This window comes from Spea bombifrons, chromosome 9, assembly GCF_027358695.1.
Source record: "Spea bombifrons isolate aSpeBom1 chromosome 9, aSpeBom1.2.pri, whole genome shotgun sequence".
Classification (NCBI taxonomy): domain Eukaryota; kingdom Metazoa; phylum Chordata; class Amphibia; order Anura; family Pelobatidae; genus Spea; species Spea bombifrons.
The window spans coordinates 26,782,410-26,803,332 of NC_071095.1; the positions used below are offsets into that span (position 1 = coordinate 26,782,410).

General features: G+C 42.8%; 1 protein-coding gene across 1 annotated transcript; it reads right to left on the bottom strand.

Annotated features, from left to right (window-relative positions):
• Positions 1-1,094: 1,094 nt before the first annotated feature.
• Positions 1,095-16,133, bottom strand: LOC128505357 (carbonic anhydrase 14-like). The gene is made up of 11 exons (XM_053475725.1): positions 15,950-16,133; positions 12,760-12,780; positions 11,313-11,492; positions 6,359-6,501; positions 5,192-5,287; positions 4,598-4,664; positions 4,162-4,319; positions 3,328-3,451; positions 3,105-3,128; positions 2,753-2,837; positions 1,095-2,283 (listed from the first exon to the last, which is right to left on the bottom strand). Exons 1-11 carry the CDS (start codon positions 16,032-16,034, stop codon positions 2,184-2,186), a joined length of 1,083 nt encoding a protein of 360 aa, XP_053331700.1. The 5' UTR covers positions 16,035-16,133; the 3' UTR covers positions 1,095-2,183.
• Positions 16,134-20,923: the final 4,790 nt, after the last annotated feature.

Here is a 20,923-nt window from a genome sequence, read left to right on the forward strand (position 1 = left end):
GTATTTTTTATTTAAATTTTATTGCATTCTATCCCTTAAAGTAGTGCCAGGGCAGAGAGGCAGAGGTTAACAGCGTTACCAGTGGTGAAAAGTACGTCCTGGGACAGGAACTGTATTATTTCTGCAGATGGCAGGGGTCTTGTTAATTTGTCATTTAATACATGTATAAAACCTTTTTTTTTTTTTTTTTTTACTTATCTGGTGGGCGGAGAGTTCTGCATAGTAATGTGCAGCTAAGGCCCAGCCCACAGCTTATGAATATTAATTAGATCCCACATACAGAGGAAAATGGGGCGACGATCTATTACCCCTGTGAAGTCACTGTTTTGGGCTTTTGATGTCCCAGCTGGATGCGGATATCGCTCTTAAAGGCATCAGCATCTTGGTTTGTAGATTCTCTTTTGGTGTCTTTATGGCTGCAGACCTATGTTTGGGATCCTCTGGGATAACTGGAAATTTAACCCCTCGCTGTTTAGCTTTCCTGTAAAGCAGAGGGGCTTTTAAAACTTTTTGTTTCGGGGGGGGACTCCAAGGTCTCGCCTGGTCTGTGCCATCTGTACAGACATTGTCACAGTCCATCATGGGGGGCCACTGGTCGCACGCAGCGGTCTAAAGAATTTTAAATTTATTCCACCCCAACTAAAGCCCTATACCCAGGAATAAGTTAGAAGCCCAAAGACCCCTAGTATTTTACTATGCATTGCAGACTCTGTGACACCACAAGGGTGCAAACGAGCAGAACTGGCTTTCCATACGGTGTCGGGATCATTAACAGCAGGTGTACATTAATGTAATAAAAATGGACATGAAAATTTCACTGTTTTTACAGCCCTGGAATACATTTCTCAAATAAAATTTTCTTTTTTTCCATTTTTTTATTGCAGAATGCTTTTTTTTTTTTGTTGTTTATTTGTTACATTTTCTATGAAAAATGATATTGGATTAATGGGAAAGGCTGACATCGAGTTTTTTTAGTCGGGATTTCATTAATAATGTGCCTGCGCCCACCCGTTCATGGCACGGAGCCCACCCGTTCATGGCACGGCGCCCACTCTGAAACAATATAGACCAACTAAGCAAACAGAAACGTGGTGTTTATGGAATTAAAATACACATTGCAGAGAATTTATTACATACTGATAAAAAAACACACATCATAAAAACCATCCAGTACCAAATGCTACACAAGCATGAAATAATCGCGACATATACACAATATGGCATATCATTTGGGTATTTCGGTATAAAAGGTCCTTGGCGGGGCCATAGAGCTTCTTACAGCAGTATATACCCGATCCTGCTCAAGGGGAGGCTTAAACTTAACTTTTGGTGATGACAGGGCTTGCTAGTCCAACTAATTTATGATATTCTGCTTGTAGCTCACAGCTGAACATGGGTCAGTGTGTATTTGGGGTAAAATATACAGAAATCCATATATTTTTTCATGTTCTTTTTGTGCTCCGCAGAAGTGGAAGGCACTTTGTGATGCAGATACTGTATTGCTGAAGCGGTTGGGAAAGGGGGACCACTAGATGTTCTTCATATTTCTGGGGCATGAAACGTCTAGAGGGTTTACGTTTTCCTGTCTTTTTAGTTGGCGGCAGCCATCACCAGAAAGCAGAACCGTTGGGTAAACCAGTATGTCTTCTATTCCCAAACAGCGGGGAGGAATAGGCTCCAGGACCCAACATAGATGTAGAAGAACCGCTCAGGTGCTTCCAAATATTATCGGTGAATGTTTGGGGCACCAAAGATCCAGGGCACCGTGTCGCATATAACATGGAGTTGGGTTTTGCGTTTCTCCCACTTCCAGACATTGAATTCTGTTCTCCTTTGGATTTTAGAAGCACCTTTTTAACCCCTTACCTTTAGTCTTTGCAATATGGTTGGTAGGATTCTGCTGTACGGCTGCAAAGGGATTTTTTACGTTTGTGTCTATGGAGTTTGTAGATTGTAACCCGGTGTATTTCGGCGGCCGGTGGCATGGTTTAGGGTTAAACACAACAAGACATCTGCTACAACCACACCTGAGAGGGTACTTAAGTTACTCTGCCCGGCCCGTAGACGCAGCGGCAGTCATGACAGACTTCTGTGTGTGGTTGTGTGGCAGAGTTCCGGAGGTCAGTTCATGAAAGCAGCAATATCATGGTATTCAGAAGGTTGAAAGCCTCTGCATCTGATGGCTATGGGTGGAAGGATTTCACCTCTACCTGCTCAGCTGGCTGGGAGGGAGATTTGACGACAACGTTTTCTGGTTTTCCAGTGACTTCCATCTTGCTTTTCCTGTTGGAACACCCAACCAAAAATTAAGTTATTACTCAACGGTCCTGTCGGGGGGAAAAAATACATCCTACAACATTGTGGACTGTCTTGTGGAGCTGCTAAACTTCATACTATACAACGGGGTCCAGCTCCACCAAGTCTTCTGCATCCTAACGTTAAGAAAATGCTCAGTGCTGAAGAACGTTGCGTTTGACTGCACATTAATGAAAGTAATCCTGGGATGGGAGCAAGTTTAACGTCACCGGTCTCTCGATGTGAGTGATCTGGTTGCAGCTGGACACAAGTGAATAGACTTCTGCGCTGACCAGCATGGTGACACAAGAGCCACGCTAGAATAAGGATGGAACAATCGCCATATGGAAAAATGGTGTTATTAATAGCCGGAAGTACGCGGTTAAAGGTGCTGTTCCACCTAGGCAAACCGTTAATGAACTTGGTAACCTTCATAATCATACTGTAGCTGCCGTACCTGTGATTCTTATAGAGGAAGTGAATGATGCAGAAGATGCCCAATATTCCCAAGAAGGTCCCAAAAACAATGGCGAGAATTTTAGCTGGTAGGGAGAGAAAAAAGGTTAGTTTTAATAGAATCCTGAATCCTCCGTCCTGTCCTCTGTTCATTTATTTTAACAATATTTTAGTTCTCGTGCTTTGTACGTTAAGCCGAAACATAATCCAGGACTCCTAACATCACACGCTGTTCTTAGTAAATGCTCTACAATCATCGGAATGTGACTCTGCGTCCAAGTAAAACATCTAACGGCCCGAGCGTCCGAGCGATTAATCAAAGTGAAAGAGACAGACGGATCGACACACGGTACCTGTAGAGAAGGATCCTGGCGGAGCTGTAAAAAAAAAAAAAAAAAAAAAGATCAGAAGTGCCTTAAAAACAGAGACGAGATTTAAAAAATATATATAAAAATATGCCATTGTGTTAATATTACCAAAACCGGTCGTCTTAAAGGTGCCACAAACTTTCAGCAATCCGATTTAACAGAATTCCGTAAAACGAGAGATTGGAGGCAATTTATTAATGTCTTTTACCTACGAAACACGAGGAATATACAGTTCTCTGGTTCAGAGGCTGAGGGTCGCGCACGTTGTTCTGTAGTCGTATAGGAGGGATGCTCGTCTTGGTGGAAAAGATAACTGTCTGTAGCTTCTCCAGCTGCAAACAGAAGAGGAAAAAAAAAAAAAGATCCTCATATTTTGTTTTAAAATAATACCGTATTGGCTCGAATATAGGCCGCACTTTTTTCCCCAACTTTAAGTCTTTAAAGTGGGGGTGCGGCCTATATTCGGGGTCTAGCAGGCAGCAGGGTTAGGATACAGATCCCCCGCAGCGGTGCAGGGGACCTGTATCCTACTGTCTGATACGCTCAGACAGCCTCCCCTGCCAGCACTTTCCACGGGGGGTGGTGCCGGCACGGGAGGTTGTCTAAGCGCATCGTGCGGACGGTCACAGGCAGCGGCGATGCAGGTAAACAGCCTCTGCTGCCGGCAGGTCTGCACAATGTGCTTTAACAATCTTCCTTGCCGGGAATTCCCACAGGGGGAGTCCCGGCAAGGGAGATTGTTAAAGCACATCTACGCAACACGCGTATACAACTTCCGGTGCCGGCACTTCCGCTGAGTGCCGGCACCGGAAGTTGTATACGCGTATTGCGTAGATGTCCCCCGCCGGCCCCGCAAGACACCCGGGAGTCTGCTCTGGTAAGTCGGGGGGGGGGGCAGAGTGGCAGCATATCTCGGGAGGGGAGGAGGACAGTGGCAGCATATCTCGGGGGGGGGGACAGTGGCAGCATATCTCGGGGGGGGATGGCTATTTAAACCCATAAAAACCTTAATTTTCTAAAAAAATATAATGATTCTGCTCACCTGGGACACTGATATTTGGGCTTTGTGGTGGAAGACTGTCCACAGCACGCTTTGATGACAGGGTGGGGTAGTTAGGGACCCCCTGTACCGGAAATACTGATCCAAATGGTCAGGGAGCAGCTGGCCAACGTCGAAAGCTGGAACCGTCACGCTCTGATCTGTGAACAACGGGAACACAAGATTCTATAGGAAGGGTCTTTGGTTATTGGGTGGGGGGGCAAAAAAATAAATGAGACCAAAATCCAACACAGCGAGATTAAGAACGCTTTTACTTCTCAAACTACTCCGCTGGACTCAATACACATCTGCCCGCTGGAATTAAGGGGGATTAACCCCAAGATAGACATCCCATTAAGGATCGAGGCTTTATTTCTTATTACTCAACGTGTGTAAAGAGCAAAAGTGCCAAATAGCCCCCTTTGTATTGTTTTCATACCTGCGTAACTGACATTCTCCAGATAGCTGAAAATGTTCCCATACGCTGGATTATCCGCGGCTCCGACCTGCACCACCCGGGGACAAAAAAACAAGGTGTATCGGATCAGTGCTTCCAAAACAACAGCAGGAATTTCAATTTAAATGAACCTCTGCGCCTATCGCTGCTATGGGGGTGAAAAGAAGATGACGGGACCCCCTTCTTCACCTTCACTCAAGCTGGGCTTAGAACCAGGATACATAGGACTGGGGGGTCCTTCCACTCATGTCTAGGTTCTGATATTAATTCAGGAGACGTTCGTCATGTCTGCTCTCCACAATGTGGAGTCCATACAACAGGAGATCGTTTTTGGAACCTTCTCTAATCCTGCCATGCAGGAGAGAAGATCTGTCCAACTGCAGGAATCATGTCCACTAGAGCTCTGAGATGACCGTTTACTTCTGAACTCCCCTTCGTATCGTTACAATGTCACGGTACACTTCGATGATATTACTTGACTGTACTACGATAGGACTGATTTTTACTGAACCATTTTGCTTTCATGGACTATGTTCAACGCGGCGACTCGTCCTTAGAAACTTGTACGAGCCTCACCTCCATGAAGATCCCGAGGACAGCCAATCCGTCTGGCTTGTTTTTTGCCTCTCCGATGTCAGCGTATCTGTCCGAATTATAATGGACGATATGCATCTGATAAACAAAAGAAAGTACCGAGCTTAAGGGACAACCAATGTTCTCAGCATCTCCTGGAATTAGAGGAGACTATAGAATAGGGTCAAAGGTCTAGAAGTATGGCATGAACTTTGTCCCAAGGATCCTGCTGCCCAGTAGCATATTAGTCTAGTATACTTTGGAAGCTCCATTAAAGGTTGGCCATGTGCCAAGGACCTTAAAACGGGAGAACGTGTTCCAACATTCTCCTGGTTTAATATGATGATGGTTCCAAGGAGCTTACGATGGAAGGAGACTCTGTGCCATCATTTTATCCGCACTTTACCAGGGGTCCCACCGATTCCGGATATTACAGTCATCACTATGATCTCATGCTTATTGTGCGAAGTTCTGCCCGTGGACTGGTGGAGGATTTCAGTTTTTTGCTGACTCGGCTAGCTGAGTTATTAAAGCGTCTTTGTTTTCTTTCCTAGCTTTGAGCCGTATGGGGCCGCTGGCTACGGAGTTGTAAGCGCATTCCTATGGCCAGCGTGAGGAATCAGCCGCTCCTGTAATCCCAAAACTAAAACCTATCGGGTTACAAAATATTAAAAAAAGACAGATATCCCCACCCGACTTTGCCTCTATAGTGAGATGGGGCGTAAGTGGAACCCCGCATACCCCTCGGCCAAACAGAATGATTCTTTTCTAATTCCTAAACATACGGGGGGTTCTTTAAACCAGGGCTGTTTAAAAATGTCAATAAAGAAAGTCTAGAGGAGATTATGGAGCCCAACAGAATCTAGACATGCTCCTAATACCTCACTGGGGCTATTAGGTGGCACAGGGCAGGTTGCGCAGGAGCATTAATAATCCGTGCGGGAAGTACTACAGGGTATCTGTTTGTCATCTCTTATGGACGGACACATGGATTTCTTTGTATCCGCCACGCTGCAACCTCAAGGTGTTTACGAGCCAAACAGATGATAAGAGCATGAGAAAGTAGACTAGAAATAGGCGATGATGAGTGAGAAGAACAGGAAGACAGAAGGTGGAAAGGTCACGTGCTGAAATAATTTGCGAGCACGGTGTAAAATGTCAAAGGTTTACCTCGGCGGGAAATGCTTCGCCGTCTATCCGGTGCTCAGAGCCTCTGGAATCAGATGGGCTACCCCAGTGCAAGTGGAGCTGGACAGCGGTGAAGTTATTGGGCAGACCTCTGAGACGCATCGATGGGGAGAGACTCATCACAACTGGAATAGAACACACGGCGTAGTGTTTTAATAGAAGATAGCAGAAATCCCACTTCTGCCACCATCTTTATAAGAAAATAAACGCTAAACTACTGACAGTAAAAACAGAAGCTGTACGAAAGAAAAAAAAGCTGAATTATTACATGATGACATTTATATAATAAGCTAACGGGATCCTGGCAGAAGATCCAACGCGTTACTAATGCTACGCAGTCCGTTCTCCCTGCAGAGGTTTGCCAAGTTGTAAAGTAAAGGGGAGTCTCGTCGGTGGAGGTCAAATGATTTCAGAAATGAGTTTCAGAGCCGGAGGGGGGTGTAGGACCGCGTCCCGGGGTGACGCTGACCCCACCGCTAGCCACGGGACTGTCTGACAATCTTCTGCCTCGTTGCCCCCTCTGGAATGTGCAAAGCCAAGGGATTTTATTTTCATTTTGCTTACGGATTTTGTTTTATTAGCGCTAATTAGTCTGATTTATCAGAGCAGATATTAGCTCGGCTGTGTAAGTACAGTAAGTCCACAGGGGGTCATGAGTTTAACCCATTCCCGGACCGCCAAATTCCTTCACTTTTTTCCAGGTTTTCTCCTTCTTTCCATCATACATTTTTCAGCACTTACGTTCGCTTCTCCTTGTACTCTTCTCCTATCTTCATCACCCCTTTTCCCTCTCATCACTATTCCCCCCTTGTGTATACCCCCCTCACCTCTCACAATTCTCTTTCACTCTCCTCTACCCACCTCTGCCCCCCATGGCATCGCTCCAAACCTCCATACCTTTTATCTAATGCCCCCTTATTCCTCCGTTCTTCAATATCCTAACCTCTTCTCAGACGATCACTGTTGGCTATTTTTCATCTTTCTCGGTTTCCTCATTCCTCCTGTTAATGCCCCCCTTTCTTTACCCTTCTCCACTGCTCCCCATGCCCACCCTCTCTTTATTCCCCCTCGCTTGTTGGACTTCCTGTCGATGAGGCTACTCCTGTCCCTATTGCAGCATCTCGTCCCTTGGCCTTGTTCCTGTCCCCTCTCTTTACGAGGACGAAAGCCAACACAGCTCTGTCATCCGTCTCCTCTTTTTCCAAAAACAACCGCTCTTCTCCAAAATTTAACGGGAGCTTTTTTATTAATACACATTTTTGAGTTAACTTTCCCGTGACCCTCCCCACCCTCATCCTGTAATAAAATCCCGGAAAGCAGGTTGCCGTTGCGTTCGGTGATGACAATACCCCGACTTCCAGACTCCCTTTTTCCATGATCCCTTTCTGTCTTTTCTCCAGGATATACATAAAATGATATATTTAATCAGAGAAAGTGCGGAGGGGGGCACAGCTTTCATCACAACTAAAATCATGTGTTAAAAGCACCTATAGCTAATGCCTGAACCAATCAACAGCAATCAGCAACTTAACGAGGAGGAATAAGCAATGCAGATCCCGAGACCGGGGGGTTTAGATGGCTGCTCCCATGGTTTGCAAGTAAGGTGGGTTTTTAATATATATATTTGTCGTGGGTTTGATGTATATAAAAGGAATACACAGGATTTGGGAAAAGGGACAGATCTGATTTATAAAAGTGGGTCTGGCTTGCATTTGTTATGTATAATAACAATAATAATAATAATTATTACTATCACTATTATTATTATTACTGTTAGTAGTAGTAGTATTATTGTTGATATTATTATTACTGATCTTCTTATTATTATTATTGCTATTATTACTGTTATTGTTGGCTTTGTTGTTTGTAGTAGTATTCATATTATTATTCTATTATTATTATTGTTAATATTTTGGTATTACTGTTATTATTAGCATTAGTAGTAGTACCAGTATTTCTATTGTTATTGTTGTTATTTTGGTATTACTGGTATTGTTATTATTAGTAATTAGTAGTAGTAGTAGTAGTAGTAGTAGTATTTCTATTGTTATTGTTGTTATTTTGGTATTACTGTTATTGTTATTATTAGTAATTAGTAGTAGTAGATATTATTATTATTATTAGCATTATTATTAGTAGTAGTAGTAGTATTACTATTATTGTTATTATTAGTATTTTGTTATTACTGTTATTATTATTATTAGTAGTGGTAATTATTATTAGTAGTAGTAGATATTATTATTATTAGCATTATTAGTAGTAGTATGTAATGATGTTGTTTTGGTATTTTGGTTAGCGGTTAAAACTCCATCCCTGCTTTTTGTTCTAAGCTCCCTAATGAAGGGGTTAATTGGGTGAGGTGTGGGAAGCAGGCACCTGCTCGTTATTCCTTTACTCTGGCTGCGCAGACATGTTACGGTCCCGGTAATGCTCTGGATTTATCCCAGCATGGCATGGCACGGCATGGCACAGCACGGTGTGGCACGGCAGGTAAGAGTTTGTGCTTTGGCTGGAATCCAGTACTAGCGCCTTGTGATTATAAATCCATGTCTGCGAGTTATTGTTGCGCATGCTGAGTTTGTACCCCTGTATCTGCCAAGAGCGACGGGTAGCCGTACCCTGTCTATGTCTGCACTTCGTAGCCCAGAAGCAACTGACCCTTTTGGAGGGCTTTATTTACTAAATAGTGTGAACTATGCACTATTAAGCCTAATATGAAAAATGGATATAGCCGTTTTAGTCCGAGGGCAAATGGTTGCCAAAGTAAAGTATGTAACCTTACAAAAGCTTTAGGGACCTCAGAGGTCTTTTCTTCAGGTGGAATAGAACTATAACTTAATGTTCTCTAGATCTGCATCTATTGTGAAGTTGTTGATTGTTGTTGATCCCCCCCCACCGTGAGTTAACTCTCAGTACTCTCAGCCTCGGGTGATGGGATTCTATTTTAGCCACAGCCGGCTCTATATTAATATAAATGGGAATTCCGCGTTCTGTTTATTGCTACAGAGCTCGATGAATATCTGTCTAAGTGGCGCGGCACCATTTAAGAAGGTAACTCTTCCTTTCGCAAGGTCCTCTTTTCCTTTGTATAATGTAAATGCGTGCGATTTTTAACTCGTTTTTTTTCTGCCTCTTATTGTCACAGCGCCACGGCCTCTGCTGGCGCTATATAAATAACCGTAATGTAAAAGCGTGCTCTACGCACGACCTTGCAGACTAAGCGGATTCCTTTGCTCGTGCTCCTGTGTTGAGTCATCAGAAAGCGGAGACGCTCTTCACGTCGAGGCTACTCTGTTACTCTTCACAAATGACTTGCAACCAGATCGCGGAATTCTGTGATATTATATTATTATTATATTATCATTATATTATTTATTTATTATTATTAGCAGAGGTTGGGGAGCTGGAACTTCCCGTTAACGTGCCGGCTTCGCACTCTGGTGAATTGTTCCCTTTAAATCCGGCCGATTGTTCTAAACATAAAGCAATTGTCCATTGACGGGGTGGAGAGGAGCCCGTGGGGGGCCCTGGCAATCTTGGGGGGGAGGGGGGTGTACCAAATATATCCTTTTATCCAGCATCTCTGAATGACACATGGTGGTCTTCATTTATATTCTGGGAAAGCAACTCGGCTTTGTGGAGGGGATAAAAGGGGCAGGACAGTTAAATTATAGGGGGGGGGGTGAAGTAGGAATAAAGAGAGAATGATGTGCTATTCTTTGAATATGCCAAGCTGGGATCCTACAATATAACGCTTCAAATCTACCCCTTTAATTTACCCCTTTAGTCACATATGAATGAGAATGTATGGTATAAGTGTGTGTGTTAATATGAATGTTTATGTGCAAGTGTGTGTGAGAGAGAGAGAGGGTGTGTTAGCATGAATGTATATGAGTAAGTATGTGTGTTAGCGTGAGTGTATATGAGTAAGTATGTGTGTTAGCGTGAGTGTATATGAGTAAGTATGTGTGTTAGGGTGAGTGTATATGAGTAAGTATGTGTGTTAGCGTGAGTGTATATGAGTAAGTATGTGTGTTAGCGTGAGTGTATATGAGTAAGTATGTGTGTTAGCATGAATGCATATGAGTAAGTATGTGTATGCGTGTTAGCATGAATGTATATGAGTAAGTATGTGTATGTGTTAGCGTGAGTGTATATGAGTAAGTATGTGTATGTGTTAGCGTGAGTGTATATGAGTAAGTATGTGTGTTAGCATGAGTGTATATGAGTAAGTATGTGTGTTAGCATGAATGTATATGAGTAAGTATGTGTATGCGTGTTAGCATGAATGTATATGAGTAAGTATGTGTATGTGTGTTAGCGTGAGTGTGTAAGTTTATGTAAATGTGTGTGCCAGTGCGTATGGGGTGGGGGAAAGGGGCTGATGGGGCCAGAAGGTACCAGACCTTCCCTGCCGTAAAGTGTACCGTTTAAAAGCTTTGTATATGTCCATGGTATCAGGGGAAGCCTAGATAAACATGATAACAAGAGCCTTTGTAAATAAAGGTATAATATAAGTTTAGGGGGGGGATAAGCCATTGTCTTCTGGATGTTAACGCAAATGTCTTATCATTTATTCTAATCTGGAAACAATAATGATTTGTCCAAGGTGTATTCAGGAAATGGTTGAACTGCTATAAAGGCAAACAATGTGGGGGTCTCTATGAGAGAGAGGCTGTTTATACGGGAGCTGATCTGCATCTTTTAAGGCCCCTGATGCTCATTGTAAAAGAAGGTATTTAAGACAATTGATTTGGATGGAAATTGGAATTTAACACCCGGAGATTGTATTCGACAGGACGTAGAATTAAGCCAGTTGTGTACATAGGGTGACGGCGGACTTAGTAGACAATTTAAGGAGAACCCGCCTTTAATTTACGTTGTACTATTGGAGTGTCGAAGAGGAACTGTCGCCCCCCCTTCTAAGAAATGCTACCTGTGTGTCCGTTATTTCTCAAGGTGAATGGTCCACTTCCAATGGCGTTGTATCCCTCGGGCTCTATGGGGGGCAGGGACCGGTCGTATGAAACATTGGCCGTCTGGATGTTGATGGGGGATTGTGCCGTCCCCCCGCAGTCTGGGAACGTCTCCTCCCAATGCTCTTGGCCTCCGTGTCCTGGTGTAGAAAATGTAGACATGACAATCTTGGTGTGGCAGAAAAAAAAATCCCAATTTTAGATACAATATTACATATACGAGGCGTGTCGTAACGGCTACCGTGCCCCAGATTGTAGGGTCTCCTCCAGGGAAGGAGTGTGCATGTCCAGTGCCTTGTATAATGCATCAGAATACAAGACACGTAAACCTACTGGACATCCTCAAGTCCTATAGATTGTCTCCCGATAATGCTGATCTACTGAGTGTTTTTTATTTTTTTCCTTCCCAAAATGGTTCTTCTATAACAAACCACTACCGACGGACTAAATTCCGAAACAGCTGCTAACACTTTGAGAATACCCGTCAAAAGATTGGTGAATAACACCATTGTATGGACGTGCTCGGGATCCTAATCACCCCCTGACTCTTGAAGTGTGAAGTAAAACACTCGCGCTTGTGGGGGGTAAATCTGAGTAAATGGGGACTATTTGCATTTAAATGAAAGGTTCTTCTTTTGCTATGTTAATTTCCTGAGTTAAATAGACCCCCCCTTTCCTTCAATGCATTTACCCCACCTCTGACCTTTCTAAAAAGAATAGACAAAAAGCTCTATACAGGGGTATAATTGGCTCACAAACACCGAACCATTTGAACCATCAGCTGTGGGGGCGACCTGCAAAATATTCAGCGACTAACCTCCCCAAAGGATACCTATATTTAGGCGAAAGCAAGAATACGGCACATGGCCCGTCGGCATCTCACCCAGCTGCCGGCGTATGTAAGGCCGGGACAAGCCGACAGCTTTTTGGGGAACAGATGATCCCACCGGGGGCAACTGTCTAATTACTAAAACTAGAATACCGTCTACGACATATAACATACAAACAGCTTAAAACTGGGATTGGCATTAGACAAACGTCATTAAATGTTACAACATAGGAATTTTTTAATTAATGAACATTCCAACAATTTAAATGGCCAAAAAATTATTTAAGGGGGTGTGGGTAGAGGCGTGGCTGGGGTGTGGGTAGAGGCGTGGCTGGGGTGGGGATTTAGAATGATTAAATAGTAGTACATTTTATGTACCCTGTTTAATTTCTAAAGCCGTTTCCTGCTGTTTCTATATACATTATCGGGGCTTTTAGGGCTGTAGAACCCTGCGATACCCTCATATCCAGCAAACATTCTCAGCTCCTAGAAAAGAGGGGATATCAGGGGAGGAGAAAGAGGGGCATCAGGGGTTTGGGGAGCGACTGAATCCATACGTTAAAAACTAATAATCTTACCTGTGTAGGTCCAGGAAGAACCTGAAAGACAGAAAATGACATCATGATTACATTATTAATGAAATATTGTGGTTTAGTTATGAAATCCACGAGGAGGCGGGTATGACTACTTCCAAACACGCCATAGGAAAATTCTTTTAGGATAGGCATGCAGACAATGGTTGCAACATATAAGAAGCGAGTGTTTCTGGGTCATTTCCGAAGTAGGAGTATTGCCACGGATGTCCTCACAACCACATCGGCAACTACCAAAGAGTTCTATTTCCTGTACAAGAGTCTCAGATGAAATGCAAGAAGTGATAGGGTGGTGGGTAGGTGGAACAGACTTCCAGCAGAGGTGGTAGATGTTAGGATGAAGCCTTTAAAGTGGTAACACTGTGATTTTCTATTCATTTTATCCTAATAACACAGTGGCACCATGCATTGGGCCAATATACCTTTTAATGTAGTGACCGGGTACATTCCGGTGAACAAACCCCCGCATTGGGTTTCAACGGAGAATGGTTTGCCAGACAGGGCCTGATCCATCTAGAAAGACTCTGGGGTTTATTTACTAAAGGGAGAGTTTGCAGGAGAGCTGCGGTTTCACCTAAGCCAATTCGTTAGACAGGGCCAACGCAAGAAGGGTTGAGCTGGCCCTGTCTAATGTATAGTTCAATGGGCGAGGAGATTTAAGTATAACTTATACAGGGCTAGTCAAGCTCTTCCTGCAGCAGAAGCTCACTGCGATCGGCCCTTCATAATGTAAAGTGAAATACAAGAGCCGGGACACAACTCTACTTTTAAAGTGTTTTCCGAGGAGGGGGGGTCAACTCATACTCTCCCCATACTTTCTCCATACCATTCTCACGGGACCCGGCGGACCGGAGCGTGAAAACGCCTAACCTTATCCGAGCGATTAGACGGAGCACCGTGTGAAGGTCATCCCGCATTTACCCTTTCTTCAGTTACCGTTGGCATTTTACCAAAACCACTTCAAAATAGAGACTCAACAACTACACGGAGGTCACAATATTGGTGAAAGTAACAAAACTATTACAGAAAACAATATATATATATACTATATATATATAAACAGTTTATAATAATTCTGCATTGTTATAAATCATTCTACATATTTATAAAAAATTTATAATTCTACTTATAAATAATAATTTCTATAATTTTTATAAACTATTTATAATTTAATTTATAATTCTACATATTTCTAAACAATTTATTATAAACAAATATATATTTTTTTTATTTCTTTAAATCCATCTTCTATCACGAAAGGCAGATCGTTCCCACCGCTGATCCCTCCGGATCCGAGAAGTTCTACTTCTAAAGAGTGATTCTGGAGTAAAACAGCTGAATGTAGAGCATTCCTTTAGTTTCCATGGTGATTGCCACAAATTTGGAACTTTGCCCCTCGGTTGCTTTTGTGTCCCTGTTTTTGTTCAAAAAGTGAGCAACTTCCTCCTAATTACCGTACAAAGGATAACCGAGGCTTTAATACCCAAACCAGGACGCGGATTTATGTGTAAGATCCCAACACGGCGGCTAAAAAGGAAAATCATTCTAAGCTTTTCTGCTTCTCCTGGGAAAATGTGCATGCGCCGATCTCAGGAAAATTAAAAGAAATAGGCTTTCAGGACTTTATAACGCTTCTTTACTTCTAGAGTTGCAATTAGTGGATAAATATAAATAAAAATATGCATTATTTGCGATAAAAATCTGATTTCCCCATTATATTTCATCATAGAAACATTTAAATACCTAAAGGGATTTTACTGGGAGGGTGCTACATAAGTGGAACAGCCTCCCAGCAGAAGTGGTAGAGGGTAATACAGCGAGGGGGACTTGAACACGCGAGGGATAGGCATACGGCCCCTGAATCTAAGACGAGGCCAGCATGCAGACTTGACGGGCCGGATCGCTTCGAAGCACATATATCAGAGTATACAATAAATTAATTGAGAGAAAATCCATGTTTTTTATATTAAAAAAAAACAAAAAACTTTCTGCAATCCGCGTGCTAGGAAAATATTCCCGGCATGCGAACACTGAGACGGCGTGTGAATAATTAAATATATATTCATGCACACAGGTCATCAGGGATTATTTTTATTATTTATTGTTTTATATAGCGCCGTCATATTCCGTAGCGCTGTACAATGGGCAGACAGGACGCGGTATAATAATTCCCTGCTCAAATAAGCTTACACTCTAGATATTCTGATCAGTGTTGATATAGAGCTATTGATATATCCGTGTTTGATCTGGAAGTATGTCTGTGTCCTTTAATACGTGCCGTGAGCCCCGAGGAAATCGGTTGGAGAAGTTCTTGGAATCATTCTATTATTTTTTTAGGTTTCTTAGAGTTAAAATAATGAGCAACCAACCAAGAAGATATTAATGTTAAGGGGGGGGGTATTTAAAACATCCTCTTGTTAATTGCATTTTTGGGGGGATCATGTAGGATAGAACTTTATCCATGAAAGAGATTTGGTGGGATTTAGCCCTGGCTGCCCCCCCCCCCTCCCCAGGGCTGTTTGAGAAACATAAAGGGGGTCTTTCGGGCTCTTTGGGATAGATAGGATTATAATTCTTAGCTCCAAAAAAGTATGTTTCTGACCTCATTTTGCAGAGTAATCAGTACAGTAATTTTATACAATAGCAAAAATTAACCAAGTTATGTTTTATTTGGTAATAAAAAAAAACGAAAAAAAAACAAATGTCTAATTTATAAAAAAATCTGTTCTAAATATTTTTTTTATTTAATAAAATTCTTATGTTTTGTAATGCTGTGATACACAGGGTGTTTGTGCTAACTTGCTTGTCTATATTTAATATTTATTTTTTTAAAAATACATTATATTTATATATATAAATTATTACTATATACAATTTATATTAGATGAACCGTGTGAATATTTCTCCCTTATTCAGACCCAATCGGCCCATCTAGTCCCCGGTCTCGTCTTAGATTCGGGAGCTGTATGTCTATCCCATGCATGTTTAAATTCCTTCACTGTATTAACCTCTACCACTTCTGCCAGGAGGCTGTTCCATTTATCCACCACCCTCTCAGTAAAGCAAACGGCGCACGCAGCCATGAGCGATCAATATTGATCTTCAAAATAAAAGCATCCACCGATGCCGAGTGTCTCGAACCTTCTTTATAATACATGAAAAGGGTTGAAGTTACCTCGGACGGCAGTCTGCTGAAGGCTCAGGATGAGGATAGAGAGTTGCAGCGTGGCACGGAGCCGGCAGGTGCTGCGGAGAGACATATCCGCTGCGGTCTCGATGTCAAGTGAAGGATAAATGTCCTGGAATATTTTCCTGCCCGTTCTCTGCTGACCAAGCACTGAGCGAGAGCGTGGAAGGTTTTTTTTTTTTTCGGTCCCTCTGCTCCCTCTAGCTCCCAAAGTCTTATCATGAGATTGCAGAATCACAACTGCACTTTTTTCTTTTTCCTCCCCAGGTGGTCTTTAAAAAAAAAAAAAAAAGGCTGGCTCTGGCCAGCCAATCGGATGAAAGGATCTAGTAATCCCCCGCCCCCAATGGGGTAATGCTATTAATTCGGTGGGGTGGTGGAGATCCTGGATACGTTCCGCGCATGCTGCTGATGAGTACTGCGGATAGATGACCGCGTTCGGGTTTATCGTGTTCTGTAATGCTCTGTGTCTTGGCTAATTTCTGAATCATCCATGAATGCTCTTTTATTCTTTAAAGGGACGCGCCGCCTGGAAGCACTTTATTGCCTATGATGCCCGAGAGGTCCCTTTAAATGTTCAAATGCCCCCCTCATATGCAGTTGCCCCTTTCCTGGCCCGCAGGATGCGGGGTATACTCGCCACCGGTCGGCTCCGGCGCTGGCGAGGCTTCCCGGAGGGGTCAGACCAAACCCCCCTTCCGCGCGCTTAGATAGCGCGCCTATTGATCCCGGTGGGAGCGCTTTCCTGCCGCTGATCGCCAGCTTCCAGCTAGATACCATTTTAAAGTTAACTGTGTTTTAACCCCTTAAGACCTTCCATGCCGTAAAGTGAAAAAATAATATAAAAAAAAAATACAAATCATTTTTAAAAAAAGTTATCCAGCGGTGTTCTCGGGAGCTGCCGTTAACCCTCCCAGTGCCGGAAGCCTTGCGCATTTGTGCTCCTTTATAATTGGATGCGTTCAGTTCTCCATGAAGGCGATGCTCCATTCATGTATAACGAGCGCGCCTGATCGGTAACAGACCAATCAGGAACCTTAGAAAAGTGAATAATAATAATAATAATAAATGATAATAATCTAAAATCATTTTTCAAAAAGTAAAAAAAATAAAGGTCAACAAAGTGTGCCAACAGGTTGCTAGCTGATCTGTAGTTGCCCCCCCACGCCTGCAAATAAAACAAAATAAAAATATATAAAAATAATCAAAATGAGAAAATATACCCTAAAATTGCATTATTTTTAAAAACAAATAGGCTAATGCCAGCCTTTTGCTTTTCTCACGCACCTGCTTGCAACTCCCATCACACTCAGCCAAGCTGATACGGATGATGGGACGTGTGGCCTACAAAAGCGATGGAGACGAGGAAAAGCAGAAGGCTGGAATACTTGTGTATCTTTTGTCAGTGTATAGTGTGTGTGTGTGTGTGTTGATTTAACCCTTTATTTTCCGCCTGGCCCTATTCTGTGTGCTGTGGGGTATTTCTGTAACCCGGAGATGCCGCTGAATGCGTGTTGTTCGAGGGGGGATTTGAGCTGGTGGGCCGCTAAATGGCCCCAAATGAGACAAAGGCTTCAGATATAAAATTAGACCATTTAAAGTTTGGAACGGGGACGTTTCATTTCATGCCCCCTAACATCCATAAAACTACTATTAATACTGCCGTAAATATTGGCCTAAACATTAAACAGTGGCCTCAAAAGAAAGCTCTATTTGTGGTTAAATAGAATTGTGGTTAAGAAAACAGTATGAAAAAAAAATATTTTGAGGGTAAAGAAGGGGTTAAACTGTAATGATATTTTTTCTAAAGTCTGTAGATTTGCAGAAAGTCATGGGCTCTTCATTACAGGAAGAAGCTATTGGTAACCGGCCAGTCACGCAGGTAATAGGAAGATGTTCTACGATGGCGCAATTAAAAGGCAATAGTAAGCGGGTCACCCCAGCCCCACCCCCACCCCGCTTACTGCCAAAACTGCCATTTCATCACCAAACTGGTCCTTACCCTGGGAGGGGCGACCTGCACCGCTGACTAACCCCAAGGGCGCTACGTGATCCGTGGCACGTACTACATGTGCTTCTGAAAACCTGGATTTTACTTAATACATAATGTCACTCTTTATTAATATTTATTTCTTTTGGCTGTATTGCCCCCTGCCCCCCCCCCTTGGGGTAGAACCCTCGGTTCGTGGGTCATCTCCATCCATAGAGAACTGATAGGAGTCTCTTATAGGTCACGGACCTAAATTTAGACATCAGACTTGTGACTGCGAACGTTATCCGGCACCTAGGCCTCTATAGGAACGCGCGGCATCCGTGACCTGTGCTTTGGCTAAGAATATAGCGGCCAAAGGGGAGCATTACTGGGGGGGGGGGTTACTTAAAATAAAGAGCAGGAAAAAAAGTAAGAGCTGGTGACGGAGGCAGAATCCCAAAAATAAAAGTTCGAATGCATCAATTATTTATTATTGTTATTATTATTTTTTTTTTTATTTTTACAATATTATTATTATTTTTTTTACAATATTATTGTTTATTTGTTTCTGGTAGTATTTATTATTGTTTTATATATCACCATCGTATTCCGCAGCGCTGTACAATGGGTATTTACGACATGACAAGTAGCATATCGCATAAACATTTGACTTAAAGAAACAACAGTCATAATATTAAACAAATAGAGTAATAATTGTAATAATATGAGTAACTGAACCCCCCCCTCCCGAATTTATGATGCGTGGGACCCGCTTAATTTAAATGAAGGACCCTAAGCACCCCATATACATGCATAATATTATCTTAATGCATTTTACAGGGGACTTATAATAAGTGACGTTATAGTGAAATCAATAGGTAAGGAGGTCCCTGCCCCAAAGAGCTTACGCTCTAAATAATGGTTCGTTTGAGTACCATGAAGGCATCATGCAGCTCGTCAGAGTAACCCTTTACCGGCTGCTATTATACTATGGAAAATATCTACAGCCAAACTTTTTAATGTAAGGACGTTCTACTTTACAGAAGAGGTAGTAGATATGTGGAATGGCCGTTTGGTGGAAGAAGTAGGATCGGCTTTGGCAAGCTTGGGGTGTGCAGAAAGCTATTATAAAGTATTAAAAAGTGATTTTTAAAGGGACCGCCTGGATGTGCTGCGTTCTATATGTATAAAACCATATTAAGGGTGATGAGTGGGGCAAATCTTTCTGGAAGCGAAGACTGATGTGATAAGTAAGCTGTTGGCAGACATAACTCAGCCAGGGCCGCCATTGGTTGGCATTTCAGAAACGGTCCCAGTTTGTACCTTTTGAGTTACCATCACAATTATTTCATAATTATTAGTATTATTTAGATTATTATTTATTTATAGTCATAATAATTATATAATTTTTAGTACTATTATTTGATAATTATTTCATAATAATAATATTGTTTTATATAGCACCATCATATTCTGCAGCGCTGTACAATGGGGATAGATATTATATTATTCACATGAAGAGGAGGTGGAGGAGGATATAACACATGTAGGAGCCCCTTTAGGATATCAGGGCACCAAATTCAGGACCCCCGCTCCTTGTAAGTTGAATTCACAGTATAGGACGTGAGTGATGGCGGTAATGTTCCCGCTAAGGTGAGCTGCCCCGCGAAGAGGCAATAAAAGACCAGCAGATGGCTGATGGGGCTCTAGCAATCCATTGTACAGCGCTGCAGAATATGGTGGCGCTATACAAAACAATAACAGAATCATGCTTTCTTTATTATACTGCCACCTAGAGGCTATAAGTTATCAGTGCAGTAACAGTGCCACTCGTTGCATGTAATGAGAAGGGTGCGCTTTAATAACACACTCGCAATTTAAAATAGCATCAGAAACGGAGAACTGCGACTTCAGTTGGCTGCTTCTTGGGCGTCAGAGACTTAGATGTAACAAAGTTTTTACTTTACTAAGAGGATGATAGATAAGTGGAGCAGCCCCCCAGCAGGATTGGTATAAGTTAATCCATTGAGGGAATATGTATGATATACTGGTATAAATTAATATGATCTGTATGGAAAGTATTCTACCTTTATACTTTTTTTTGCCAGGACACGTCTGATTTTAACATGTTGCTGACCAGCACCTTCTAAGTGCTTGCGTGTGCAAAGCGATGCATGAACTTAAGCAATTCGATTCCCTTCTTGTAGCGTCAGTGCCCCATATCGACTGATTGAAGCAGTCAATCAGTGGCAGGAGCGTGATCCCGCATGCGCACGGGGGTCTGCCCTCACCCCAACACCCGACCAAGCCAGCACTGTATCTGTATAACCTGTGCAAGGAGATCAGTCGGACAGATCTCCTGGATGGCAAATAGCTGTGGGGTGGGGTAAAAAGGGGCAGATGGAAGGGGACACCGCAGATTTGAAGGGACCTCTCATCTGTCATATGCATTAAAGTGCATCAGATAGCTGCAGTGTCCCTTTAAACGTATGAGTGTTACGCGAGTGGGGTTGTATAAAGTAATTAATCCCATGGCTTCCAAACACGTGCCACAGTATTGTTACCAGGTTGTAACCGGACTGCGTCCCAGGTGATCGCATTTTATGTAACTGGTGCGTGTTCTCAACGTGATGCTGCCGGCTAACCCTCCTGAGTGCCAGAGGGGTGAACCCCGCGATAGAGGGGTTATTTACTTGCCGATCTGATTGTATAGCGTGTCGTGTCTGGCGGTGAGATGGAACATGTGTATCTCATTGCTCCGTAATCATAGTTAGATCATATTGCTCATATGCTCACACACACACACACATTGCAATCTGATCCCCGCGCTGCCCCGGCAGGAGCTTTAATATCTCAATGTGTGTCGCCGGCACCTGGCCAGGCTCGCTGGGCTGCGTCTGGTTCCCGATGACATTTATTACACAAAGATTTGTATAATACTGCTTATGGGCATTAACACATGGGAAGGGACATTATGATGCCAAGTTACA

Excerpts from the sequence above, each read along its gene's own strand:
- LOC128505357 (XM_053475725.1), bottom strand. The coding sequence starts at position 16,034 with ATGTCTCTCCGCAGCACCTGCCGGCTCCGTGCCACGCTGCAACTCTCT. Across the intron at positions 12,781-15,949 it reads TCAGCAGACTGCCGTCCGAG|GTTCTTCCTGGACCTACACA; the intron begins GTAACTTCAACC and ends TCTGTCTTTCAG. Across the intron at positions 6,502-11,312 it reads GAGAAATAACGGACACACAG|TTGTGATGAGTCTCTCCCCA; the intron begins GTAGCATTTCTT and ends GTTCTATTCCAG.